General features: G+C 39.4%; 1 protein-coding gene across 1 annotated transcript; it reads right to left on the bottom strand.

Moving 5' to 3' along the window:
- Positions 1 to 214: 214 nt before the first annotated feature.
- LOC139740073 (TELO2-interacting protein 1 homolog) lies at positions 215 to 21,451 on the bottom strand (the record flags this gene model as incomplete). The annotated part of the gene is made up of 15 exons (XM_071650662.1): positions 21,136 to 21,451; positions 20,786 to 20,925; positions 19,370 to 19,445; positions 17,351 to 17,490; positions 15,499 to 15,617; positions 14,783 to 14,794; positions 13,386 to 13,669; positions 12,745 to 12,953; positions 8,147 to 8,203; positions 6,788 to 6,913; positions 4,922 to 5,047; positions 2,513 to 2,759; positions 1,759 to 1,975; positions 1,108 to 1,193; positions 215 to 265 (listed from the first exon to the last, which is right to left on the bottom strand). Coding segments are annotated over exons 1-15 (2,078 nt in total), but the record flags the coding sequence as incomplete, so codon positions are not given.
- Between the last annotated feature and the right edge of the window lie 1,825 nt (positions 21,452 to 23,276).

Raw genomic sequence — 23,276 nt, 5'->3', positions numbered from 1 at the left:
TTGCAATGAAAACATCTCGACGGAAGAATTTCATGAATTTGAATACATGAATCAAGTTGTTACTTTGCTTCTCTCTTATCAAAACACATTTAGTAAAATACTTGTGTTAGTAAATTTAGATTATGGTGCTAAGTGTGGTGATGAAAAGAAAAAATAGAGAAGAAGTAAAGCAATGAACAAAAGCAACAAAGCAAACAAACAGGACTTGAGATACCTGTAGCCACATGACTCGGAGAGACTCAAGAGAGCACTGTGGGCAGACTGACTGTATGGTGGAAACAAAAAGACAAGAGAAGATACGGGAAACAACGATTAATATTCAACAATAGGCTACTATATACATTCTTGCCAACAACTACAGTGTACAATCAGCAAATGAAAGAATATACGAGTCTGATAACACAGGAGAAGAGAGAACTCCATTTCAATGATTTCAGATGGCTCAGAAGTATACTAAATTGTGTGGTGATGTTCCATTTACTTTTAAATGAACTGATTTCGTTGGACACAATGTCAAGGAACATGTTGCCTAGATAGATTGCCTAAAGACCCCACCTTGAATACAGAAAAAGGAAAATCCAACCTTTGCAATGCATGTGGGAATAATTTCTGTGTTACTCTCAGAAGTCAAAGCAAAATATGATTATCATAAATACACAAGCTCGTACACAATAGAATAACATTTTTTTCAAGTTCATTCAAGCAATGAAATTGGTGGACCAACTACTTCTGTCAATATCTGTGATGTCAAGTCTCATCTAAATTGTGCAGCTTATATTCATGTGAAATATTACTACTCCGTAAAAATGACTTCATCTTCATCCAAGGATCACTGCCTATAGACAAGGTTCCATGACGTCAAAAAATGAGTTGTCCGAGGGGCAAAAACAAATCTTGAGTGCTTGAAGCGCAAAGTTCTAGACCGCAGCACATATACGCATATCCGCCTCACTGGCTGGCCGTGGGATGCATAAGCGTCTTTGCCTCCAATAAGCAGCTTTTGCCCCTCAGCAAGTTGAGCCATGGTTAGATGATGTCAATGGAACCTCCTCTATACTTGACCATATCAGTTAAAGGGATAAAATTTTGCATGTGAAAGGAGTTTACCAGATCACGCTTCTGTCATCGGCCAATCTCTCCAGCACCGGATAAAGACAATGCATGAGCATCAAGTTGAATTGTGGACCAAGCACCTATTAATGGGAGAACATGTGTTTGATCATAAATGAGTACAAAATAAGCTGTCATACATTACTGTAAAACATGATATATTCGCGGTATGAAATTTTCGCGAATTGGAGCTGATGGCCTTTTTCGGGGCATGAAATTTTGGCGAATTGCCACTGGCATTCAATGCATATAGTGTAGACAAAAGCTTTCGTGTGCATTTTAATTTCATCTTTAAGATCTACTGTGATGCCCTTTCCAAACACTATAAGAATTGAGACTATTTACGAAAGGACATATCCTATGTTTCACCATACATGTCTATTTTAAGAAATTTTGACAGTACTTGAAGTAAGAAAATCACATAATAAGTAATGTTAGCATCTTTGACTTAATAAATTGTCACTCTCTCACATTCGGTACCTCACTTTCAGGTCCTACTGGAGAGACACATTGACTTTGCCTTTGCAGACATTGACCTTGGAGACAAACTATCCCCCTAAGCCAACTCACTGCACTTTAATACTGTGTGACTTAAAGCCTTTCATAGAGCACCAGGTGGCATTTGCTGAGCAGAAGAAAGATACTAACCTGTGCTAGCACAGCGATCCCTTCTAGTAGCAGGCACTTGAGCACCGTGTTCCTGTTCATCTCGGACACCGTCAGCGAATCCGAGGAAGTCAAAGGCATCATCATCAGGTGGGCGGGATCAAAACGTTGCCTTGGCGACGATGTCTGCGCATGTGATTGGCCGACACTTGTAGGCAGATCCCAGTATGACGGTGACTGATACTCATCAAGAAGCATCCTGGGGGTAAGGCGTAAGGGACAAGGAAACACAGACACATTTCTCTTTAAACAATTGGATGATTCGTCTACAGATCTAGACAGTTCAAAATAATCGAAATACTGCATACGCCGAATATTTTGCAAGGTTTTTATTTTCACGAATTTCGCGAGTCAGGTGCTATGCGCGAAATTAAAGACATACAAAAATAATAACTCTGACATCGATGTGAATGTGACGCACACGTAATACATTTCTCTGCACAGTCCTGTTCTCCACGATCGCGAATTCAACCATTCACGAAATCATCGGGGAGTCCCGATTCATGAAAATTTAGACTCGCTAAAATATGGCGTATACAGTAACATAATTATCTCACAAAGAATACGAAGCATGGACATTCCATGCATTACGGCAAAAAGAAACAAGTGAAGAGGTTAACCCATTTCTCTTCATGTGCAGTTGTAGACAGTTTTTAAGAGTTTTGGATATCAACATTGCTGATGATTTTAGTTAATTGCAAATGAAAACTGAAAGGTAAAAGATGACTGTGCTTGCCTGCATACGCACTGCAATTCTGCCATATCCCTCCCATAGTCTGCCTCCTCCTCCTCTTTCTCCTCCTTCTCCTCCTCTTCTGTCGCTCCCTTGTCCCCATCCCAGATGGAGAATTTCCCATGATCCTCTGCAGCACTCAGCAGCGTGCCCCGCATGATCTCGCTGATGATCATGACAGCCTGGTGGGCGTGAGAGGGCGATTCCTGGAAGTAGGACAGGAAGTTGTCCACCAGAAGGGAGACATTGCCTGCATGCAGGAAGGGGACATCCAAACAAAGTCATGGTTGTGCAATAGGGATTAGGGAGATTAGGTAATCTTTATACCTTGACAATTAGTTTCGACACATCTAGTCAGTGAAGAAAGCACAATAAGGGTTAACAGCAATACCCAAAGAGAAGGCATGATGATAGGAAGAATAGTAGACACCAATGATGACATTACAGGAAGTGACAATACATACAAATGATGCATTATAGGTCTGTGTGCAACAGTAGGACATGTGTTCATAAGGCAACTATGGAATGTTAAAACCCTGTTGGCTTTACCTTGTGGGTTTAGACTATAGCTCCCATATGCACACTTTTCCTACTGATGCATAAAACGAAATGTGCATTATCCGTTTTATAGAAATGAGGACAATTCTTTTTTCTCTTTGCCAGAAATCAAGTTTTTAAAATCAAGTGTGTGATAATGACTGATGCATGGAAAACTTACTGAATGCATTTCCTTTTAGCTTGCCATAGATGGAAGGCTTAATGTACTGTCCATCCAGTAATTACTTGAGCTATACATCCAGTACATATTGGACGCACGGTAAATTTACAGGTTGCACGGTTAGCTAGTGAATAGCCATCTCTTACTATTGTGTGTGTATGCTTGCTTAGTGCACAAACTCTGGCCACCAATGTGCGACAGCACGTTTCCAGTGGCCGCTGTCAGTGATTGTTCGTGCAGCTACTGTAGTAAAATAAACTCCCAGCTCTCGCCCAATGAGATTGCAGAATTTTTTTAACCTGCTCTAAATATTAAATACCGAGGATTCTGACATTGACCAGGAGAAAGCAATGGTTCACCTGATAAGATGAGGAAATGAACTTCTCTGCAAAATTTGTAGAGCATATTTAAAACTAGAAATGTCGCTATGGCGACTGTTATGCCTCCGCCATAATGCATGATTCTCCTAATAGGTCTAGATAGTACATGTGGACAATGTGTGATTACATTTTCACAAAACTGGCAAAATATTGAAATGACAAGTTTGTCACAAATGTGTTGAATGTTCATCTTCCTTGACCTTGGTTTAATTGGATGAATAGGAGAGCATGTATTTGGGGATTTAAGGACTTTATCTTGACTTTGACCCATTCATACATTTATGCATTGAGTAATTTTCATGGTACCGGTATGGAGAAAAAGTGCAATTTCTGTACTGAATAGTAAATTGTTACCATGTTCATCTGGCCTTTGACCCTAAAATTCATAAGATAATCACTTTCAGGTAAAACATGCATAGATATGCAGTAAGTTTCACGATAAATTGAGCCACTTCCGAGATATGGAGGAAAAAGTTAGCTCAGCACTTTCACTTGATCTTTGACCTTTTGACCTTTGAGGCAATAAAAAAGAAAAAGAAAAAAAAAACTCTCCAGAGAATTTCTATTAGGTTACACATGCATACACCAAGTGTAAAAAAAAAAAAAAAAAAAAAAAAAAAAAACTAATCCTGCTGGCATTGCATGAACATGAGGGAAATAGTAAAATTTTGAAGTGTTGCACTTGACCTTTGACCCCTGACCTTTGGCCCCATGAACCCTACATTCTCTAGATAATCACTGCCAGTCAGTACATGTATATATACTATGTTCCATGAAGATACCTTGAACAATTTTCCAATTTACGGAGAAAAAAAAAGAAGTTTTAATACTTTTACTCGACCTTTTGACCTTTGACCTTTGACCTCATGACCCAAACTTTCACCAGAGAATCTAAATTGGGTAATACATGCATACACTAAGTTTCAAGAAAATATCTTCAGGCATTGCATAGATATGGTGGAAATAGTGAAATTTTATGTATTTGACCTTGACCTTTTGACCTTTGACCTTTAGCACGTGCACCCAAAAGTTGATAGGCACAACTTCACCCCCTAATACACATACATGCCAAGTTTCATTAGGATACCTCAAAAGCTTTTGATAGTTACCTTGTCCACAAAATTCATTACGGACGGACGGAAAGACGGACGGACGGACGGAAGGACGGACGGACGGACGGACGGACGGACGGACAACCCGAAAACATAATGCCTCCGGCACCACTTCGTGGCGGAGGCATAAAAAACAGCTGGGGGATGGTATGTAGTTGACATATTGGATGAAAAATGTACTGAGAGCCACAATTCCACTCACCATACTGCCCCATCAGCTGGCATAGACGGGTTATTTGCTGATAGATTCTGAAGTCGGAGAAGTGCTTGAATGTTCTCAGCAAGTGGTTGTTAAATCCTCCATCAGGAGCTGACAAATCAGCGCTGTCTGACACTGCAGGAATAAAAATATGAAACAATAAACAATTATATGTGGTATTAGGCTAAAGGATCAGCAAACAAATCTCACATCATCATAATTTTCACACACTGAACTTGACATTCTAAGCAATAATCACATGTATAGAAATATGAAACACACATCCTTGCTTGAATATGTACAATATAGAATAGATTTCAATCAGATGATATACCAAACACTTAATATTAGTGTACAATGCACTCGTCTATACAATGACAAATACTAGAAAAGCACTCTGGGAGCGCAGACCTCCGCCAAGCAGCTCTACTTTCCACTGATGATCTTGCTCTTCCATAGAGATCAGTGATTTCCACCTATACGTATACATGCTGAAAAAAAATTGCCCGATTTCCCAACATAGAAGCCTTTGTTACGTCATAAACCCTCAGCTGCGCGGCGTGCCTCGACCTAGCAGAAACTAGAGCACGCACTTTAGTGTGCATATGAAAACCTCAAAAATGCACAGCTTGAACTCCCCAGTTCATTGACCCTACCTGCCAAAATATCAAAAATCTTTCAAAAAATCTGTAAAAATTTCCGGATCACCACCAAAGTTTAATCATCTGTTCCTTGTGTCATTCTCAACCTTCCCTGCAAGTTTCATCCAAATCCATGCACAACTTTATGAGTTATTTTGCACACAGACAAACAAACAAACTAACTAACTAACTAACAAACAAACCATTGGTAATGACAACATAACCTCCTCCCTTGGCGGAGGTAATAATATAACCTCAGGTCAATTTGACATCAATGCTCTATAAAGGGAACATAATATCAAATCAAAATTATAATTCTTTTCATGTCATGATAATCTTGACCTATCAGGAATATTCAATTCAGTCCATTAATATGTACACAGCTAAAAAAGCTGTAATACAGTCAAAGCAAAATATTCAAAAACATATGCTACACGACTACCCTTGATAAGCTCTTCCACAGTATGATACACACTGTACTGGGAATAGAGGAAAACAAAATACATGAGATGTTGCAATAATGAAGAAAACATGACAAAAGCTTTAACCTCAAAATGCTTCAAATATTAATAACTTGTCAGAATATGAAAAATTGAACAAATACTATTACACTGTGGAACAGCAAACTTAAAGGACAAGTTCACCTTCATATACATGTGGATTGAGTGAAGGCAACAATATTAGTAGAACACATCAGCGAAAGTTTGGGGAAAATCCGACAATCCGTTCAAAAGTTATGAATTTTTAAAATATCTGTGCAATCACTGCTGGAGGAGAAGACTACTACAGTGTATGATGTCACATGCGTACAACGATATAAGGCAAATAAAAAGAGTTTCACAAAACTTGACTTTTTGAATGAAGTGCACATTTCTTCGACTTGTTACTGACTTATGTTAGGGGTAATATTATTCCCCCTGACTTCTCAAAGAGAGAAGTTGAGTGTTCTTTTATTATGTGAGAAAAGTGAGAATATCTTGAATTTTCTTTATACTTTCTTTATATAGTTGTACTCATATGACATCACAAGTTTTAGTAGTCTTCTCATCCAGCCGTGACTGAGCAGGAACTTCAAAAATTCATAACTTTGGAAAGGATGGTCCAATTTTCCTCAAACTCTCATTGATGTGTTCTACTAATATTGTTGCATTCACTCAACCCACATGTCTATGAAGGTGAACTTGTCCTTTAATGATCTATCAGTGCATATTACATTAGTCCTTTTTACCTGCTGGCAGAGTTCTACTTTCCAGAATAGAGACATCCCTTATATCCAGCTCTAAGACTTGTATCAAGGCTACCGACAATCTCTTCAGGTGCGGTGCGGAGTACAGCAGGCAGTTCAGTCTGTGACCTGGAAATTCAAGGAATTAAAAAAAAGAGTTTTCCTTTAGATGGCACGATGTAAACTTTGTCTGTTTTAAAGGGATGGTACAGTATTGGCGGAGATGAGAATTGGGCTTTAAACTTTTTGCGAGATACCAAGAAAACACTTATGACATAGCACAGTGCATACCATTCTAAGAGGAATTCAACGTTTATTTGATGAAAATCAGGTTTGGAATGACTGAAACATCCAAAAACAAGGTAAAACAAAGCGATTGTAAAAAAGTGTGGGTCCCACACTTTATTGGAATCGCACTGTTTTGGATATCTCAGCCATTTCCAAACCAACTTTCATCAAATAAATGTTGAATTCCTCATGGAATTACATGCTCTTTCACATTTCATAAGAGATTTCTCATTATCTCACCAAAAAAATGTAAGAAACCTGAAATTAGGTCTCAACCAGAACTATACAATCCCTTTAAAGTGTTAACATTTGTACAGAAATGACAAACTATTATGATTGTTGTCTTTTCAATCACAATAACCGTTTTACATTTGTTTTACATTCGGTCTCTTTCGGTCTCACATGCATTTTCTTGTTAATCCTAGGGTGTTCTCTAATGTTTGAATAATTTATTGAACTGTTCCTTTGCTTCAGAGAATTTTTTTTTCTTTTTACAACGACCATGACACATTCAGACAAGACTTGCCTTCTGCAATGAACTTAGTACATAAGTTCGTAAGTCATTTTCTACTGTAAAACGAGTAATGTTCACATGCATTTTAATTTCGTGAATTTCGCGAGAGCCAAGATTCACGAAATTAAAATGCATACGGAAGTTCTTGTCTACACCACATGCATTGAATGCCAGTGGTAATTCGTGAAAATTCCATGCTGCGAAAAAAGCCATCGGCTCCAATTCATGAACATTTCATGCCGCACATATGTCATGTTTTACAGTGATTAAATATATTATTACTGATATGCCAATCTAAGTATTCAGAACAACATGAGATTCTACATTTAGTCTGACAACGTGCTATTCAGATGAGGAATTACACATATTTTCTAGAATACCACGGATCGGGTCACCCTTTCTCTTACACAGATACAAAGAAAACCTGAATAATCGCAGGCAGCAGAGAATATCACAGACAAGAAAAGGGGATATTGTTTTTTGTTGTTGTTGTTTTTTTTTGTATTTAAAAAAAAGAAAGAAAAAATGAAAACACCCTGCAATGAGAAAAAAATTCTTACCAAGCAGTTTGATGTATCCAGTCATCACGTTTACGGTTGACAATTTGGTTTCATCATCTATGATTTAAAAAAAAAAATATGATGACATGTAAAATGCTTAACTATTAGAGTAAAAAAACAAAAATAGACATCACATCACATCACATGTAGCTTGCCACACGCCACATGCCATTGCTGCATACATAATATACCAACACATCAGAGCTCTCACACTGTCCACTACTTTCATTAAGCAGGTGACCTAAAGCAACACTTCTCAACCTTTTTTAATGGGAGCTATCAGTTTTTTTCGAGACCCAGGTAGATAGACAACAAATATTATTTTCTTATTCATTTTTAGGCCATTATTGCAGCCCACTGGTTAACTCTTTATGTGCCACGTTCGCACGTCCGGCTCAGTCGACGGCGTGCCAACTTCGCATATTCTGCTCAACAAACAAAGCCGCCAAAACCGATCGATAAATCCCTAATCACTGCTAATCCCGCGGCACAATGAAAGCGTTTTTCGTGCTTTTGTTTCTCTCATACACGGCTTGCATTCTATGTAGTGATTGACTATCAAGCGGTGTTCCCAACTAGATTTGCTCGTACATTCTAAGTCTGTCACGGTTTTATGTGCAGAAGTCATGCCTTTACAGTAATGTAGCAACTGGTCATTCGAAAGAGAAATTTAAAATAGATTCGTCATACAATTTATATCGAAACAAAGTTTGACATTCCTCTTTAACTTTGCCTACTATTATGCCCATCCTAACAGAAATTTGTAGAGGTTATACAAATTAGAAAAACAGAATTCTTTCTCAAAGCATGACTACCTTCGTGTCTCGGAATAACGTGGCACACAGGGGGTTTCCACCATGGCACATAAAGAGTTAAGAACCTAAATGGACCTAAAAGGAGAGTATTCCTATAAACTACTGTCTGTAAAGACTACTTTTGCTCAATTGTCGTAAGTTGTTTTTCTTTTTTAACAGACACCCAATTCTGTCCAATATCCTCCAAAGTGCTTTTGAGAGAGAGAGAGAAAGAAAAAAAAGAATAGCAGCTTGAATGCTCAGAAATGCTACCAGCATCTTCAATTGCCAGTAAAATTGTTTCCCCCCCCCCCCCCCCCCCATGAGATCAATGAATGATACAACATAAGTATTTTGCCACCTGGCTAGGTCCTCTTTTCAAACAGAGAGTTAGAGATGAAGCAAAATGGCACTCCTGAGCTATCTCAGAAATGCTACCAACATCTTCAATTGCCAGTAAAATTGTTCCCCCCCCCCCCCCCAATGAGATCAATGAATGATACAACATCATTGTTTTGCCACCTGGCTAGGTCCTCTTTTCAAACAGAGAGTTAGAGATGAAGCAAAATGGCACTCCTGAGCTACTGTATCAACTCTTTTGTGTGCCATGTACCACATCCTACTCAGTGGACGGCTTGCCAGTTTCGCATAGTATGCTTAAATGCTCGACCATGAACAAAGGTCACAATATTCATACCACTGCAAAGCTTACAACATTGTTTGTTACAACTTTGCTGTACTGCATTTATAGCATAAATGCTTTCATGAAAAGTTACAAGCAGTTTGATGTATCCAGTCATCACGTTTACGATTGACAATTTGGTCTCAACATCTATAATAAAAAAAAAAATATGATAACATGTAAAATGCTTAACTATTAGAGTAAAAAAACAAAAATAGACATCACATCACATCACATGTAGCTTGCCACACGCCACATGCCATTGCTGCATACATAATATACCAACACATCAGAGCTCTCACACTGTCCACTACTTTCATTAAGCAGGTGACCTAAAGCAACACTTCTCAACCTTTTTTAATGGGAGCTATCAGTTTTTTTCGAGACCCAGGTAGATAGACAACAAATATTATTTTCTTATTCATTTTTAGGCCATTATTGCAGCCCACTGGTTAACTCTTTATGTGCCACGTTCGCACGTCCGGCTCAGTCGACGGCGTGCCAACTTCGCATATTCTGCTCAACAAACAAAGCCGCCAAAACCGATCGATAAATCCCTAATCACTGCTAATCTCGCGGCACAATGAAAGCGTTTTTCGTGCTTTTGTTTCTCTCATACACGGCTTGCATTCTATGTAGTGATTGACTATCAAGCGGTGTTCCCAACTAGATTTGCTTGTACATTCTAAGTTTCTGTCACGGTTTTATGTGCAGAAGTCATGCCTTTACAGTAATGTAGCAACTGGTCATTCGAAAGAGAAATTTAAAATAGATTCGTCATACAATTTATATCGAAACAAAGTTTGACATTCCTCTTTAACTTTGCCTACTATTATGCCCATCCTAACAGAAATTTGTAGAGGTTATACAAATTAGAAAAACAGAATTCTTTCTCAAAGCATGACTACCTTCGTGTCTCGGAATAACGTGGCACACAGGGGGTTTCCACCATGGCACATAAAGAGTTAAGAACCTAAATGGACCTAAAAGGAGAGTATTCCTATAAACTACTGTCTGTAAAGACTACTTTTGCTCAATTGTCGTAAGTTGTTTTTCTTTTTTAACAGACACCCAATTCTGTCCAATATCCTCCAAAGTGCTTTTGAGAGAGAGAGAGAAAGAAAAAAAAGAATAGCAGCTTGAATGCTCAGAAATGCTACCAGCATCTTCAATTGCCAGTAAAATTGTTCCCCCCCCCCCCCCCCCATGAGATCAATGAATGATACAACATAAGTATTTTGCCACCTGGCTAGGTCCTCTTTTCAAACAGAGAGTTAGAGATGAAGCAAAATGGCACTCCTGAGCTATCTCAGAAATGCTACCAACATCTTCAATTGCCAGTAAAATTGTCCCCCCCCCCCCCCCCCCCCCAATGAGATCAATGAATGATACAACATTATTGTTTTGCCACCTGGCTAGGTCCTCTTTTCAAACAGAGAGTTAGAGATGAAGCAAAATGGCACTCCTGAGCTACTGTATCAACTCTTTTGTGTGCCATGTACCACATCCTACTCAGTAGACGGCTTGCCAGTTTCGCATAGTATGCTTAAATGCTCGACCATGAACAAAGGTCACAATATTCATACCACTGCAAAGCTTACAACATTGTTTGTTACAACTTTGCTGTACTGCATTTATAGCATAAATGCTTTCATGAAAAGTTACAAGCAGTTTGATGTATCCAGTCATCACGTTTACGATTGACAATTTGGTCTCAACATCTATAATAAAAAAAAAATATGATAACATGTAAAATGCTTAACTATTAGAGTAAAAAAACAAAAATAGACATCACATCACATGTAGCTTGCCACACGCCACGTGCTATTGCTGCATACATAATATACCAACACATCAGAGCTCTCACACTGTCCACTACTTTCATTAAGCAGGTGACCTAAAGCAACACTTCTCAACCTTTTTTAATCGGAGCTATCAGTTTTTTTTCAAGACCCAGGTAGATAGACAACAAATATTTCTTATTTATTTTTAGGCCATTATTGCGGCCCACTGATTAAGAACCTAAATGGACCTAAAAGGAGAGTATTCCTATAAACTACTGTCTGTAAAGACTACTTTTGCTCAATTGTCGTTAGTTTTTTTTTTTTTAACAGACACCCAATTCTGTCCAATATCCTCCAAAGTGCTTTTGAGAGAGAGAGAGAAAGAAAAAAAAGAATAGCAGCTTGAATGCTCAGAAATGCTACCAGCATCTTCAATTGCCAGTAAAATTGTCTCCCCCCAGCCCATGAGATCAATGAATGATACAACATAATTGCTTTGCCACCTGGCTAGGTCCTCTTTTCAAACAGAGAGTTAGAGATGAAGCACAATGGCACTCCTGAGCTATCTCAGAAATGCTACCAGCATCTTCAATTGCCAGTAAAATTGTTCCCCCCCCCCCCCCATGAGTTCAATGAATGATACAACATAACATAATTGTTTTGCCACCTGGATAGGTCCTCTTTTCAAACTAGAGATGAAGCAAAATGGCACTCCTGAGCTATCAACTCTTTTGTGTGCCATGTTCCCACACTCCACTCAGTAGACGGCTTGCTAGTTTCGCATAGTATGCTTAAATGCTCGACTATGAACAAACCAATTAGTAAATCATAATCATGCCACAGTATATTCAGTGTCATAGCAAAATTTCATAGCTTTGTCACAAAATTCATACCACAGCAAAGCTTGCAACATTGTTTGTTAAAAATTTTGCTGTACTGCATTTATAGCATAAATGCTTTCATGAAAAGTTACACGGCTTTGAAAAAAATGGAATGTCTTCCAAAAGTGCTCATATGCGGCCATCTCAGTATAAAGTGGCACACAAAGATTTAGAGAAGTGCTTGATCTAAACCTTTTTGAACATTTGATTGCCTGGTTTGAAAACAAGGACTGACAAGAATGTGATGTTGGTGAACAAGCTACACCCGTAACTGGGCAATTACCCCCAGAGGGCAATTACCCCTCCGGCTATATACTGGTTTGTGGTAAGGTTCCATAGAGAAAAGATTAGGGTTAGGGTTGGGATTAGGTTCAGGACTAGGACTAGGATTAGGGCCAGGGGAAGGGTCCGGGGTAATTGCCCAGGGGGTAATTGCCCTAGAAACACTACACTGCACCTGCCGTCCTGATGATCCGAGGTAGGGTGGTGACCAGTCTGTGCATGCCGTCCTCCAGGAGTTCGCTCAACAGGCGGCTCTCAGCGGTCAGCGGCTGCTTGGCCAGCGATCTCAGGATGGTCAGACTCTTGCTCGCAATCTGGTCGTAGCTGTCCTGGGTCAGGTTGACCAGCACTTCCAGGAGCTTGCTCATGCTGCACGCCATGGAGCTAGGGTGAGGAATCAAAGCACAATCATGCAACACCTGAAACATATCAGTACTGATAATGGCAAACTTTGTAGGAACAGGTGATACAGTGTTTACAATCTTTACCATAAATTAAACATCCAACCACACACACACACACAAATGTGGACATAATTATTACATAAATTATTATACGATTTGACATTCCTAGTTAAACAAACCTCTTTCATTATCGAGACGAGACATATACAGTAACTTCATTTACATTACATGACCAGCATGTGGAAATAACAAACACTTTTTATTGTCTGATATTTGTTCTTAAACAAATCATGATGTTAAAGTTCAATTCAAATTGAGGAAGTCACATTACCATAACCCTTCTATCCAATTTTTTACACAAACTGAGAGTTTCCCTGTATTGAAAACCACGGCTGGCAGAATTTCACTCTACCTTTTTGTTCTCATGATGAGTCGCTCGGCAAACGAGACCAGTGCCATCCTCACTTTCCAGCTCCGGCTGGTTACCATGGCGACAATTTTGTCGATGAGCATGTCTAGTTTCGCCGCGCTGTCTCTCACCCACGACTCCGACTTCTCCACGAGGAGGGACTGGGGGCCCTTGTCAGATGCTGGCTTGGTAGCAGCATCCCTCTGCGGGGTAGCCTCCTTGGTGGGAGCAAGGAGCCCATCATCCATCACCATGGCAACATGCCTCGCCCAACACTCAATGGCACTCTGGGATACAGGATGGATAATCATAGATAACCACGGTAATCTTATTTTGAAAAGCCATACCAGGCATCACAGGAAAAGAAATTTTTCATAATATATAGAGGGAAAATCTGTAGACTACTTTCATAGTACCTGCATCAAGATTCAACTAAATAAATCTTTAACATAATAAGCTGCTTCTGAGTGAAGGCAGGCAGTAATCCCAGCATAACGGAGAAAGTGTTAAATAAACAAAGCTATTACTAAAATCACAGTGGATCTAAGAAAATACCAGTGTGCAATTTTCTACAAGTACATCATCTAATTCTTCTTCTTTTGGTTCCTTAATTGCAGTCTCATGTTTGAAGATTACACAGCTTTTGGTGGGTAGGTGGGCGGGAGGGCAACTTCACCACATGAACAACCTGCTCTCTGTGATAAATGAATGAGGCAGGATCTTTAACACGCACAAGTTGTGACTCTCTGACACACAGGACCTCAATTGTACTGTCCTATCCAAGGGACAGAGTGTTTTCTCTCTTTAAATTACAGGGGACAGTATGATTAGGCACAACACTGCTTGGTCAGACTCGTGAATCCAGCCTGGGTCCTTTCGATCTCAAGTCAGACGTGCTACCGACTGAGCCAAATCACTGCCCTGTTGCAAGACACTAGTCCATCACAATCCCATTTTGAAGAGAATGCATTGTAACTGGCAAGGCTCAACTATGCACTGCTAAATTGAATAATCTACTAATGCCTACTATTATGAGCTTTCAAATGCAGACTATCAGGAACTTGTGTGAATAACTTTGAAATTTTATCAGATATGTATGGTCATTTTGCCTCTGACAAAGATTCTGCTAGGATTGAAAGCTCAGGCCCCTTCCGACTCCAGATATGTATATACAGATATGTTGGACACTTTCAGCAATCAAAAAGAAACTATAAAAGTAGTCATGTGAAAAAAAAGAGGTTTTTCAGCTTCATTTGCAATGACACAAAATGAATACAAGGTGAAATATACTTGGCAGGGATGCTACTTTTACGTTTCATCATGTATACTTAGTTTCCATTTTCCCTCTGTAATACATCTTTACCTTTATCTACGGCAGTGAAAAAGCATATGATACTCACCACAGTAACTGCCTAAAATTTGAGAAAGAGAGAGACAAAGATAGAGAGAGATTAAAACCAAAAAGAGATGAAGCAAGGTTTTCAAGATAAAGTTTCCACGAAAAATCAAAAAACCAAAGAACAGCAACCTAGACTTAACAGGGAAGCTATTGAGAATGATGGATTATTGAGTACTTTAAGAAACAACAATTTACATTAAGTACAAAAAGCAGCTCTGAAAAATATAGAAAATCAGGGCTGCAAACTAACCTATTTTTTCTATTTTTTACTGGCCCATTCCTGAAAAAGCTACTCGTCCCGACAGTGATTTTTACTGGTCCGGAAACGTCAGACCAGTGCCTGTGTGCAGCAATGCAAAATTCAAATCAATCCAATTCAACTCAATTTACTTCCATTTTTCTTCTACAAAATATGAAATAAGAGAATTACAAATGATCTTGAGCACACATTGGTTGACTGTGAAATGAGGGGGGAGGGAATGGTATAATAAAATATAATATACAGAAAAGTAATAAAGTAATATCACAGCATGCTGCTTAAGTAAATGCACTGAAAGTAAATTGATTACTAAAACTAATTTAACTTCTTAGGAGCAGAATTTTTTCTTGTTTCATTCGTATAGCGTCTAATGTGTATATCCATGTGAAGAGATCAACATGTACATGTGGGCTGCTACAGAAATGAAACCATGTTTTTCAGTTTTTGTCTTTGGGTACCTGTCCTTGCTTTTGGTCCCCTGTGATGACTCGGCTGAGGGCTACGGACAGACCGGGAAGAAACGAGGCAAAGGCCTGGGACGCAGCTCGGTAGACCACAGCATGGGACTGTTCATCAGCTGAAATAAAGAGGACCCAAAAAAAACACCATATACACTGAACTTACCCATTTAACACTAGCACATTTTGTTGTTGTTGTTGTTGTTGGGTTTTTTTTTTGTTTTTTTTTTTCCAGTTACAATGTAGAAAGATCCTTAAAACTTCTGGTGTGGTTGATACAATAACATCAATATTTGTGTCCACAAAAACATTCTGGTCCACAAGGAGTAATTCTACTGCATGTTCTGGTAGAAGAGGTATGAAAAGAAGTTACCACTCTCTATAGCATGTCAAGTGGTACATCAAATGATAATTACGCTCTGAATGTTAAGAGGTATAAGGCTTGGAATGGCAAGTTATTTCATTTTTGGCCCGATCCGAAGTACTACGTGGTGTACATGCGATTATTTACAGTCAAGTAACATAAGATAAACTCACTGTTATGAAAACGAGTCCAAAAATTTATTGGTTGAATTGTTGTTTTGTTTTTTTTTTTCTTCTTCTTTTTTTAACAAACGTTGCATATAATCAATCAGCTCTGTTTTAACTAAAAATAGTAAATCCTTAATGAGTGACAGGTTTCTAAAGCAGAATGTCCCACAAGGGATTATTTTCCAGAGGAAATCCTCACAGGATGTGCCCCATAGGCAGGATTAAGTAGGTGCCTCTCTCAATGCTAAATCAAATTTCATATCATGCCATTACCACAACAATCACGTAATCTCTAGGAAGACATTCGGGCAAAAAACCCTGTAGCAGTCACCACTGGGAATCTTTGACGAGGTGTGTGCGATGCATCATGCAAGCCATAATACACGGACTAATGGCAACACATCCGGGATGAAATTAAAGGGGATGGCTAGTAACCGATCAGTGGGAATCAGTGGGAATGCTGAGGGATGATTGTTCCAATCCTTGTGGGATTTATTTAAGAGTACATTATATATCTACTGTTGTGTGAAAATTATTTGCTTCAGAACGGTCTCATATTCAAGTAATGTGCGTAATGTGCAGATTAATGCGCCCCGTCACTGACCAGGGACGCTTACCTGGAAACATTACACTGCACATTACTTGAATATGAGACCATTCTGAAGCAAATAATTTTCACACAAGAATAGATATATAGTGTACTCTTAAATGAATCCCACAAGGATTGGAACAATCATCCTCCAGCATTCCCACTGATTCCCACTGATCAGTTACTAGCCATCCCCTTTAATGCATAAATACCAAGAGGTGCACAGCACATGAACTCTGTGCAATGTAGACACTGTGCAGCGAGCTTACGTAGAAACTCAACACTACTTTAGCAACCATTTGTGTATTTGAAACCTGCTTCATCATGCAGAACATTGAAATACAGTGGTATCAGTAAAAAACAGCAAAAAAACAACAACAACAACAAAACATTGAGTATTCATTTCAATGATTTGAATGTTGAGGTTACTTGCAAAACTCAACAAAAACAATAAAGTGCTGATTTGAGTCGTGATGTTCAAGCAAACTTCATGGAATGATGGGAAAAGATGCCTGACTAACCTCCGAAAATTTGCACGTGGATTTCGACTTTTGTTTCACAAGAGACTTGCACACTTGTCATGATCTACCATACTACATAACAGCTTTGAGTAACAATGGCAAGTACATAAAGAATGGTATCACCTACTTCATTATTTCTATCTGCACAACTTTCATCATACTTTATTACCAGACAACTCCACCGGTCCTATGGAAACGAAACCCAGCTTACCAGGCACAAATCTGGTCAGGCATTCAATGGAAGCGACCTGAAGCGCCCTCATTCTCTCATGTTCTGCCAGGCTCAAGAGGAGGGACACACAGTGTCCAAGCATGGCGATGGACTTGGGTGAGTACAGCTGCATCAACAGGCTATGGGGAACAAAGAGAAAGCAAAACAAAACATCAGCATTACAAAGCACTTGCATCACTGGTTAGTGCATTGGTTATGGAAACCTGCCCAGTAACATGGAAAATCCATGCAGATTTTAGAAAACTTTTTGAAATGGGTTAAATTTGCAGACTCTGTAACGCTCTTACACAAGAAGTCCTGCGTCCCAGGGACAATCAGAAGACATTAATTTGAATGTTTTTACAACTGATCGCCCACAATACCATCTCGACTGGGGGGGGGGGGGGGGGGGGGCAAGGGGGGTTTGAGGTGAGCCCTGCCATTTGACACCAGGTTGTGCGCATGCAAACACTTGATATTACACTCCTGGCTGCCATCAATTACAACCAAAGGTCACACTCTCCTTCAAACTATGTCCCCAGACACAACTTGCTTCATGGGAATGGGGCTTTAAAGGGATAGTTTAGTACTGGTGGAGATGAGAATTGGGCTTTTAACTTTTTGCGAGATACCGAGAAAAGGCTTATGAAATAGTACAGTGAATACCATTCTAGGAGGAATTAAAAGTCTATTTAATGAAAATTGGTTTTGGTATGGCTGAGGCACCCAAAAACAAAGTAAATCAAAGCAATCATGATAAAGGCTGAGTCCCATCTTATATTAGGATCGCTCTTTTTTGATATCTCAGTCATTTCAAAACCAATTTTCATCAAACAAATGCTGAATTACTCTTAAAATTGCATGTACACAACTCTTTCATATTTCATAAAAAGTTTCTCATTTTCTCACCCAAAAATGTTAGAAATCTAAAGTTAGGTCTCAACCGAAACTGTACAATCCCTTTTGAGTCCTGTTAGCCTCCATACTATGATTTGGGATGGGCAAGTCCTGCTGCAATGCGGGACCCAGCGTGACCGCAGGGTAAATGTACATTGATCATCCATCCCTGGTAAATTGCATCTGTCTGTTTCATATGATCTTGACAAGAAAACAGACTTGAATAGTGCTTTAATATTCAAAGGAATTTCTGTATGAACTGCAAAGCTGGAACAGAATAACTCCCTTACACACATTTACTATCTAAAATACCTCTGGAAATAGCACAGTCCCAGAGAACCACTGCATATAAACTATTATCTTTTAGTGATCGTGAATTCTGTAATCTCATTGGTCAATCACCACTGAATATATCCCGTATTCCGTGATAAGGTCAAGTTGTGCGCATGAGCTAAATCCACCACTGAATATATTCCATATTCCGTGATGTGATGACCATGATATCACATAGCTAACTGCGTGTGAAAGTGCGCGCTAATCCTGTACAAAACAAATGGACAGCTCACGGTCCTCAAGCGTATTACGCACATCACCTGAGACCACTCAAAGACGCTTGACAAACGACAGCAGCAACAACCAACTTCAAAGACAACACGTCTCAGGTGATGTGCGTCTTTGCCTGATTAATGAGATGCGCTGTCTTTGAAGACGTTATCTGGCTACTACAGTGTTTGTGTATTTGTAAGTATTTGTATGCGCGCATGATCAGCTCGCGAGACGTAAGTCAACATGGCTGACAGCCGGCGATTTCAACATCATTCATGAGAGGAAATCAGCGAGAAGAAGGTTAGCACTTACACTAAAAGATAAAATTGTTACCCCCTGCTTGTTCTTACGAAATACGGGAAATATCTACGGTCTGGTGCCATATTCCATTCAACCTCCGGCCTCATAGAACATGGCACCAGACCATTGATATTTGCCCGTATTTCATGAAAAAGCAGGGGTAACTAATATTATTCAAATAGAGAGAGAAATGAAACTAGAGCCAGAACGTCTTTAGATACTTTCTTTCCATTTGCTAGAGGGAGAACACTGGAGTTGAGGGAGTCATATACTCACTCTGCATCTGCAGAAATTAGCAGGGCTGCCAGTGTCTGTACAACGGCCAATTTCAGCTCTTCCGATGCATCAGATGCTGTGTTGGGTATTCGGACAGAAGACAGCATGTCATCTATGTACAAACTGCAAACCTTGGTTTATGAAATTACAGTCAACTCCCGTTATAACGAAGTCCTCGGGAACAGCAGTTTTCTTTTGTTATATTAAAATTTTGTTTTAACCGAACAAATAAACAATAAAAAACGTAGAGTGAATAATGTTGGAGTCTGAATTCTTATTTCATTGTATAAGAAAACCGGTATTTCTTCATAACCATGTTTGCTATGATGGGAGTGCACTGTTTAAGAAACATCAAAGTATCTCTATAAAAATACATTCTGATGCTTACTTGGGAAAATTTTATTGCTTGTCCATTAGAAATTGCTGTTTAACCAAAATATATACTGTAAAACATGATACATTCGCGGCATGAAATTTTCGCGAATTGGAGCCGACAGCCTTTTTTGTGGCATGAAATTTTCATGAATTGCCACTGGCGTTCAATGGATGTAGTGTAGACAAAAACTTTCGCGTGCATTTTAATTTCGTGAATTTCGGCGCTCGCGAAATTCGCGAAATTAACCCGTTGAGGACGGTTTGATTTTGCTACAACACACATTTCCCATAGACACCTGCCCGAGTATACTCGGGACTCGTCCTCAACGGGTTAAAATGCACGCGAAAATTCGTTTTACAGTATGTGAATTAGCAACACATGAGCATAAGCATTGTACAAGCTATGGGCAAGACTTCACAGTGCTTTTATTCCAAGGAGTTATGACTCTTCAAGTCTGAGATAATTTACGTACATATGCACATCATATTTACACTTATTATACTAACTTGCACTTGCAATGCAAACAAATATGATATCCTCCTAAAAGTGGCAGTTCACATTTCCTTCTCATTATAAAAAAGTAGACAAAGGAAAGTGCAACCCACATCTTACACTGACACTGGATCAAGTACAAGTTTCTGACAAGAAAAATTGTACTTCTCTTTGATTTTCATTGTTGTTGTTTTTTTCATCATTTTTTTTTTATAGGGGGGGTGTGTCTTTCTTATTCATTATCTTTTTTTGGGGGGTGGGTGGGAGGAAAGGGACCTATGATATTTAACCTTTTTTGTTTTTCCTGGATATAATGTTGGAATGTTTTGATAGCTTTTTTTTTTGGCTCATTTTACTCTTCTGTAGAGCTCCATTTCTGCAAAAGTTACGAGAAGTCTTCCATTCCAATTTTCTTTTCCTTCATTTTTGTTCTTCTACCTCCCTTTATTACTAGGGTGTGTTTGTGTGTGTGTGTGTGTGGGGGGGGGGGGGGGGAAAGAGATACCACTAACATTTAATTGATTAATAAATGATACCAGCATACTAACCTCTTCCACACATGTCCTTGGAGCTGATCATGACACACAATACAGTGAAGAGGTCAGAGAACATCTCCCAGTTGCCAACCGTTGTTCTGCTCAGGACCAGCTGCATACACGTTACACCAGCCTCGCCCACCCCTGCAGCACTTTGGGAAAAGAGCATAAATCTCTAGAGATTAAAGGGATGGTAAAACTTTGGTTGAGATGGGGATCCAGACTCTTAACTTTTTGCAAGATAAATAGAAACCACTTTTTTAATGAGATATCAAAGAGCATACAATTCTAGGACGAATTAAAAGTTTATTCGATGAAAATCGGTTTTGAAATGGCTGAAAAGAACGGGAAAGGGATCTCACAGCTTGGCCTGGTCCTTCAGCATCACTCTCAGAGGAAACAGGATGTACTGCTGCAGAGACTGCAGCGCGTCCGGGTCCAGGTCCGCCACAGTCCTTGCTACTGCCATAACTCGTTCCAAGGTATGCTCCTTCAGCAACACGACACACAGGGGCTTCATAGCCTCGAAGGCCTCTTTGTTTCGGTCCATGGTGGACCGCAGGCAGACTGCCAATCAAATGACCTGCATTCAATGACAAGAATTGTTTTGGCATTGTTGTACAGCACTTCATTGCAACCAGGCCACAATTGCAGGTTGCAAATATTCATACATCAAAAACAAAAGATTCCAAAGAGCAATCTGGGAGATATATTAAATGCGTTATACAGAACTCAACAGGCAAAATAAACCCCTCAAATCAGGAAAGCTCACATTCTAAGCAGGGTGCAACTCCATTTATATTGTAAATAAACTTGTTGAATCCATATCTGCGAGGCTGCTATTTTTTATTTCAGGGATATGTTGGGCAAACCTTAGATTTATGGTTTGTTTTAAGCATATATATAGTCAACCATTACATGCTTGAACAAAAAAAAAGAAGAAGTCATCAAACAAGGTAAACAGGGAACACAGCAAACATGCAAAATCACTGTAAAAACATGAAAATACCACATACATGTATAATATACTATTCGCACTTTGCTTAAATCGAGGATATGGTAGATAACTTCAAAAAAACTGTATCTCATTTTGCCACCATGCAATCAGTGACACAGACATAGGATAACAAAAATGCAGTGAAAAAAGCATCAAACTGCAACAGTAAAGGGAGCTCACCTGTACCTCCTGGAATCTGTGTGGATCTGTGAATAACGGGAAACGTCAAGCAGAGACAACGTTTGACCGTCGGCACTGCGAGGCAAATTCTTCACATACGAGTGTCTTTGTATTCTAACTGGCCATTGCGCCTTTCCTCATTTACAATCAGCACAAAGCAGAATAGTTGCAGACGAGCGAGAGAACTCCAAACGCGATTTAAAGATGCCTAAACATGTCGCTCTCTTTACAACCTGCCATGCTACACTCCACAGGTATTGTATGTAAATTACTCTGACCACGAAAAAAAACCTGTACACATGATTCCCAGCTATTGATATCCAGCTGTAGTGCAAACAACCATGGACTTTTTTTGCACTCCAGGTGGAAAAAAAAGTTATACAGCGTATGTACACATCTCCAACATCCTTACATCCTCTTACGCCCCATGTACAGTATACAATGTAGTCCTTATCTCATCAATACAATCACAGAGTAATTGCTTTAAATTATGAAACAACAGCCTTACATCTGCCATGCCATTCACCTCTAGCACCAGAATATGGTTATGGTAAAGTAGGTCGAATTAGATATTTTTGGGAAACTGTGTTACTAAAGAAAAAAAGTATTAAGAGTACAAATCCATGTAAATGGGGAAAGGAAGTTTTCTACTGGAGTCACTTGAGTGAAAACAATCCTCAACATTACTTAGTATTATATGGGACATTGGCACACAAGCTTCATGCAGAGTTTAATTGCTGAGTCTTTTGTGTGTGCATGTGTGAGTATGAGCATGTATGCAGCTCGTAAGATGAGCTAATTTGTAGTTGAAGGCTAACATATATAGCATTACAGTTACGACGTATACCCCTTAAAATCAGAATGAATACATTGATACCTCCCCAAGACAGTTAATACCTTGTACTTTAGCTAAATTACATTTGCTCTGACTTTGAATTATTGTAAATGTGAACAGTGCAATTGTGGAAGTGGAACTCATTTATAACAGTTCCTCGAGCTCCATGCTTGTTAGAAACAATGTAAAATGATTTGTTTGGGTCTGCTGTGGAATCGCGAGCATTGTTCTGTGGCAGGCTGTATGTGGCAGCAGCAGGCTCACTGATGTTGTTTGCATTTTCTGGAGTTGCATGGGCCGGGTCTTTCACCCCCGCAGCACCGGGTGCAACGGGCAATACATCATCTACGAGGGGAATGGACGGGCAAACAAACTGATTGGTACAGCCTCTTGTAATGCCCGAGTTGGTGTGAGGTACAGGATTGGCAATTCTTGCTTTGAAGTCAGTTGCACCACTCTGAACAGAGATGTCGGCCGATTGCCACACTATG

The sequence above is a fragment of the Diadema antillarum genome, unplaced genomic scaffold (assembly GCF_040938485.1).
Source record: "Diadema antillarum isolate AM-2024a unplaced genomic scaffold, OU_Dant_1.0 seq00000831_RagTag, whole genome shotgun sequence".
Lineage (NCBI taxonomy): Eukaryota > Metazoa > Echinodermata > Echinoidea > Diadematoida > Diadematidae > Diadema > Diadema antillarum.
This window is presented reverse-complemented; position numbering and strand designations above follow the sequence as displayed.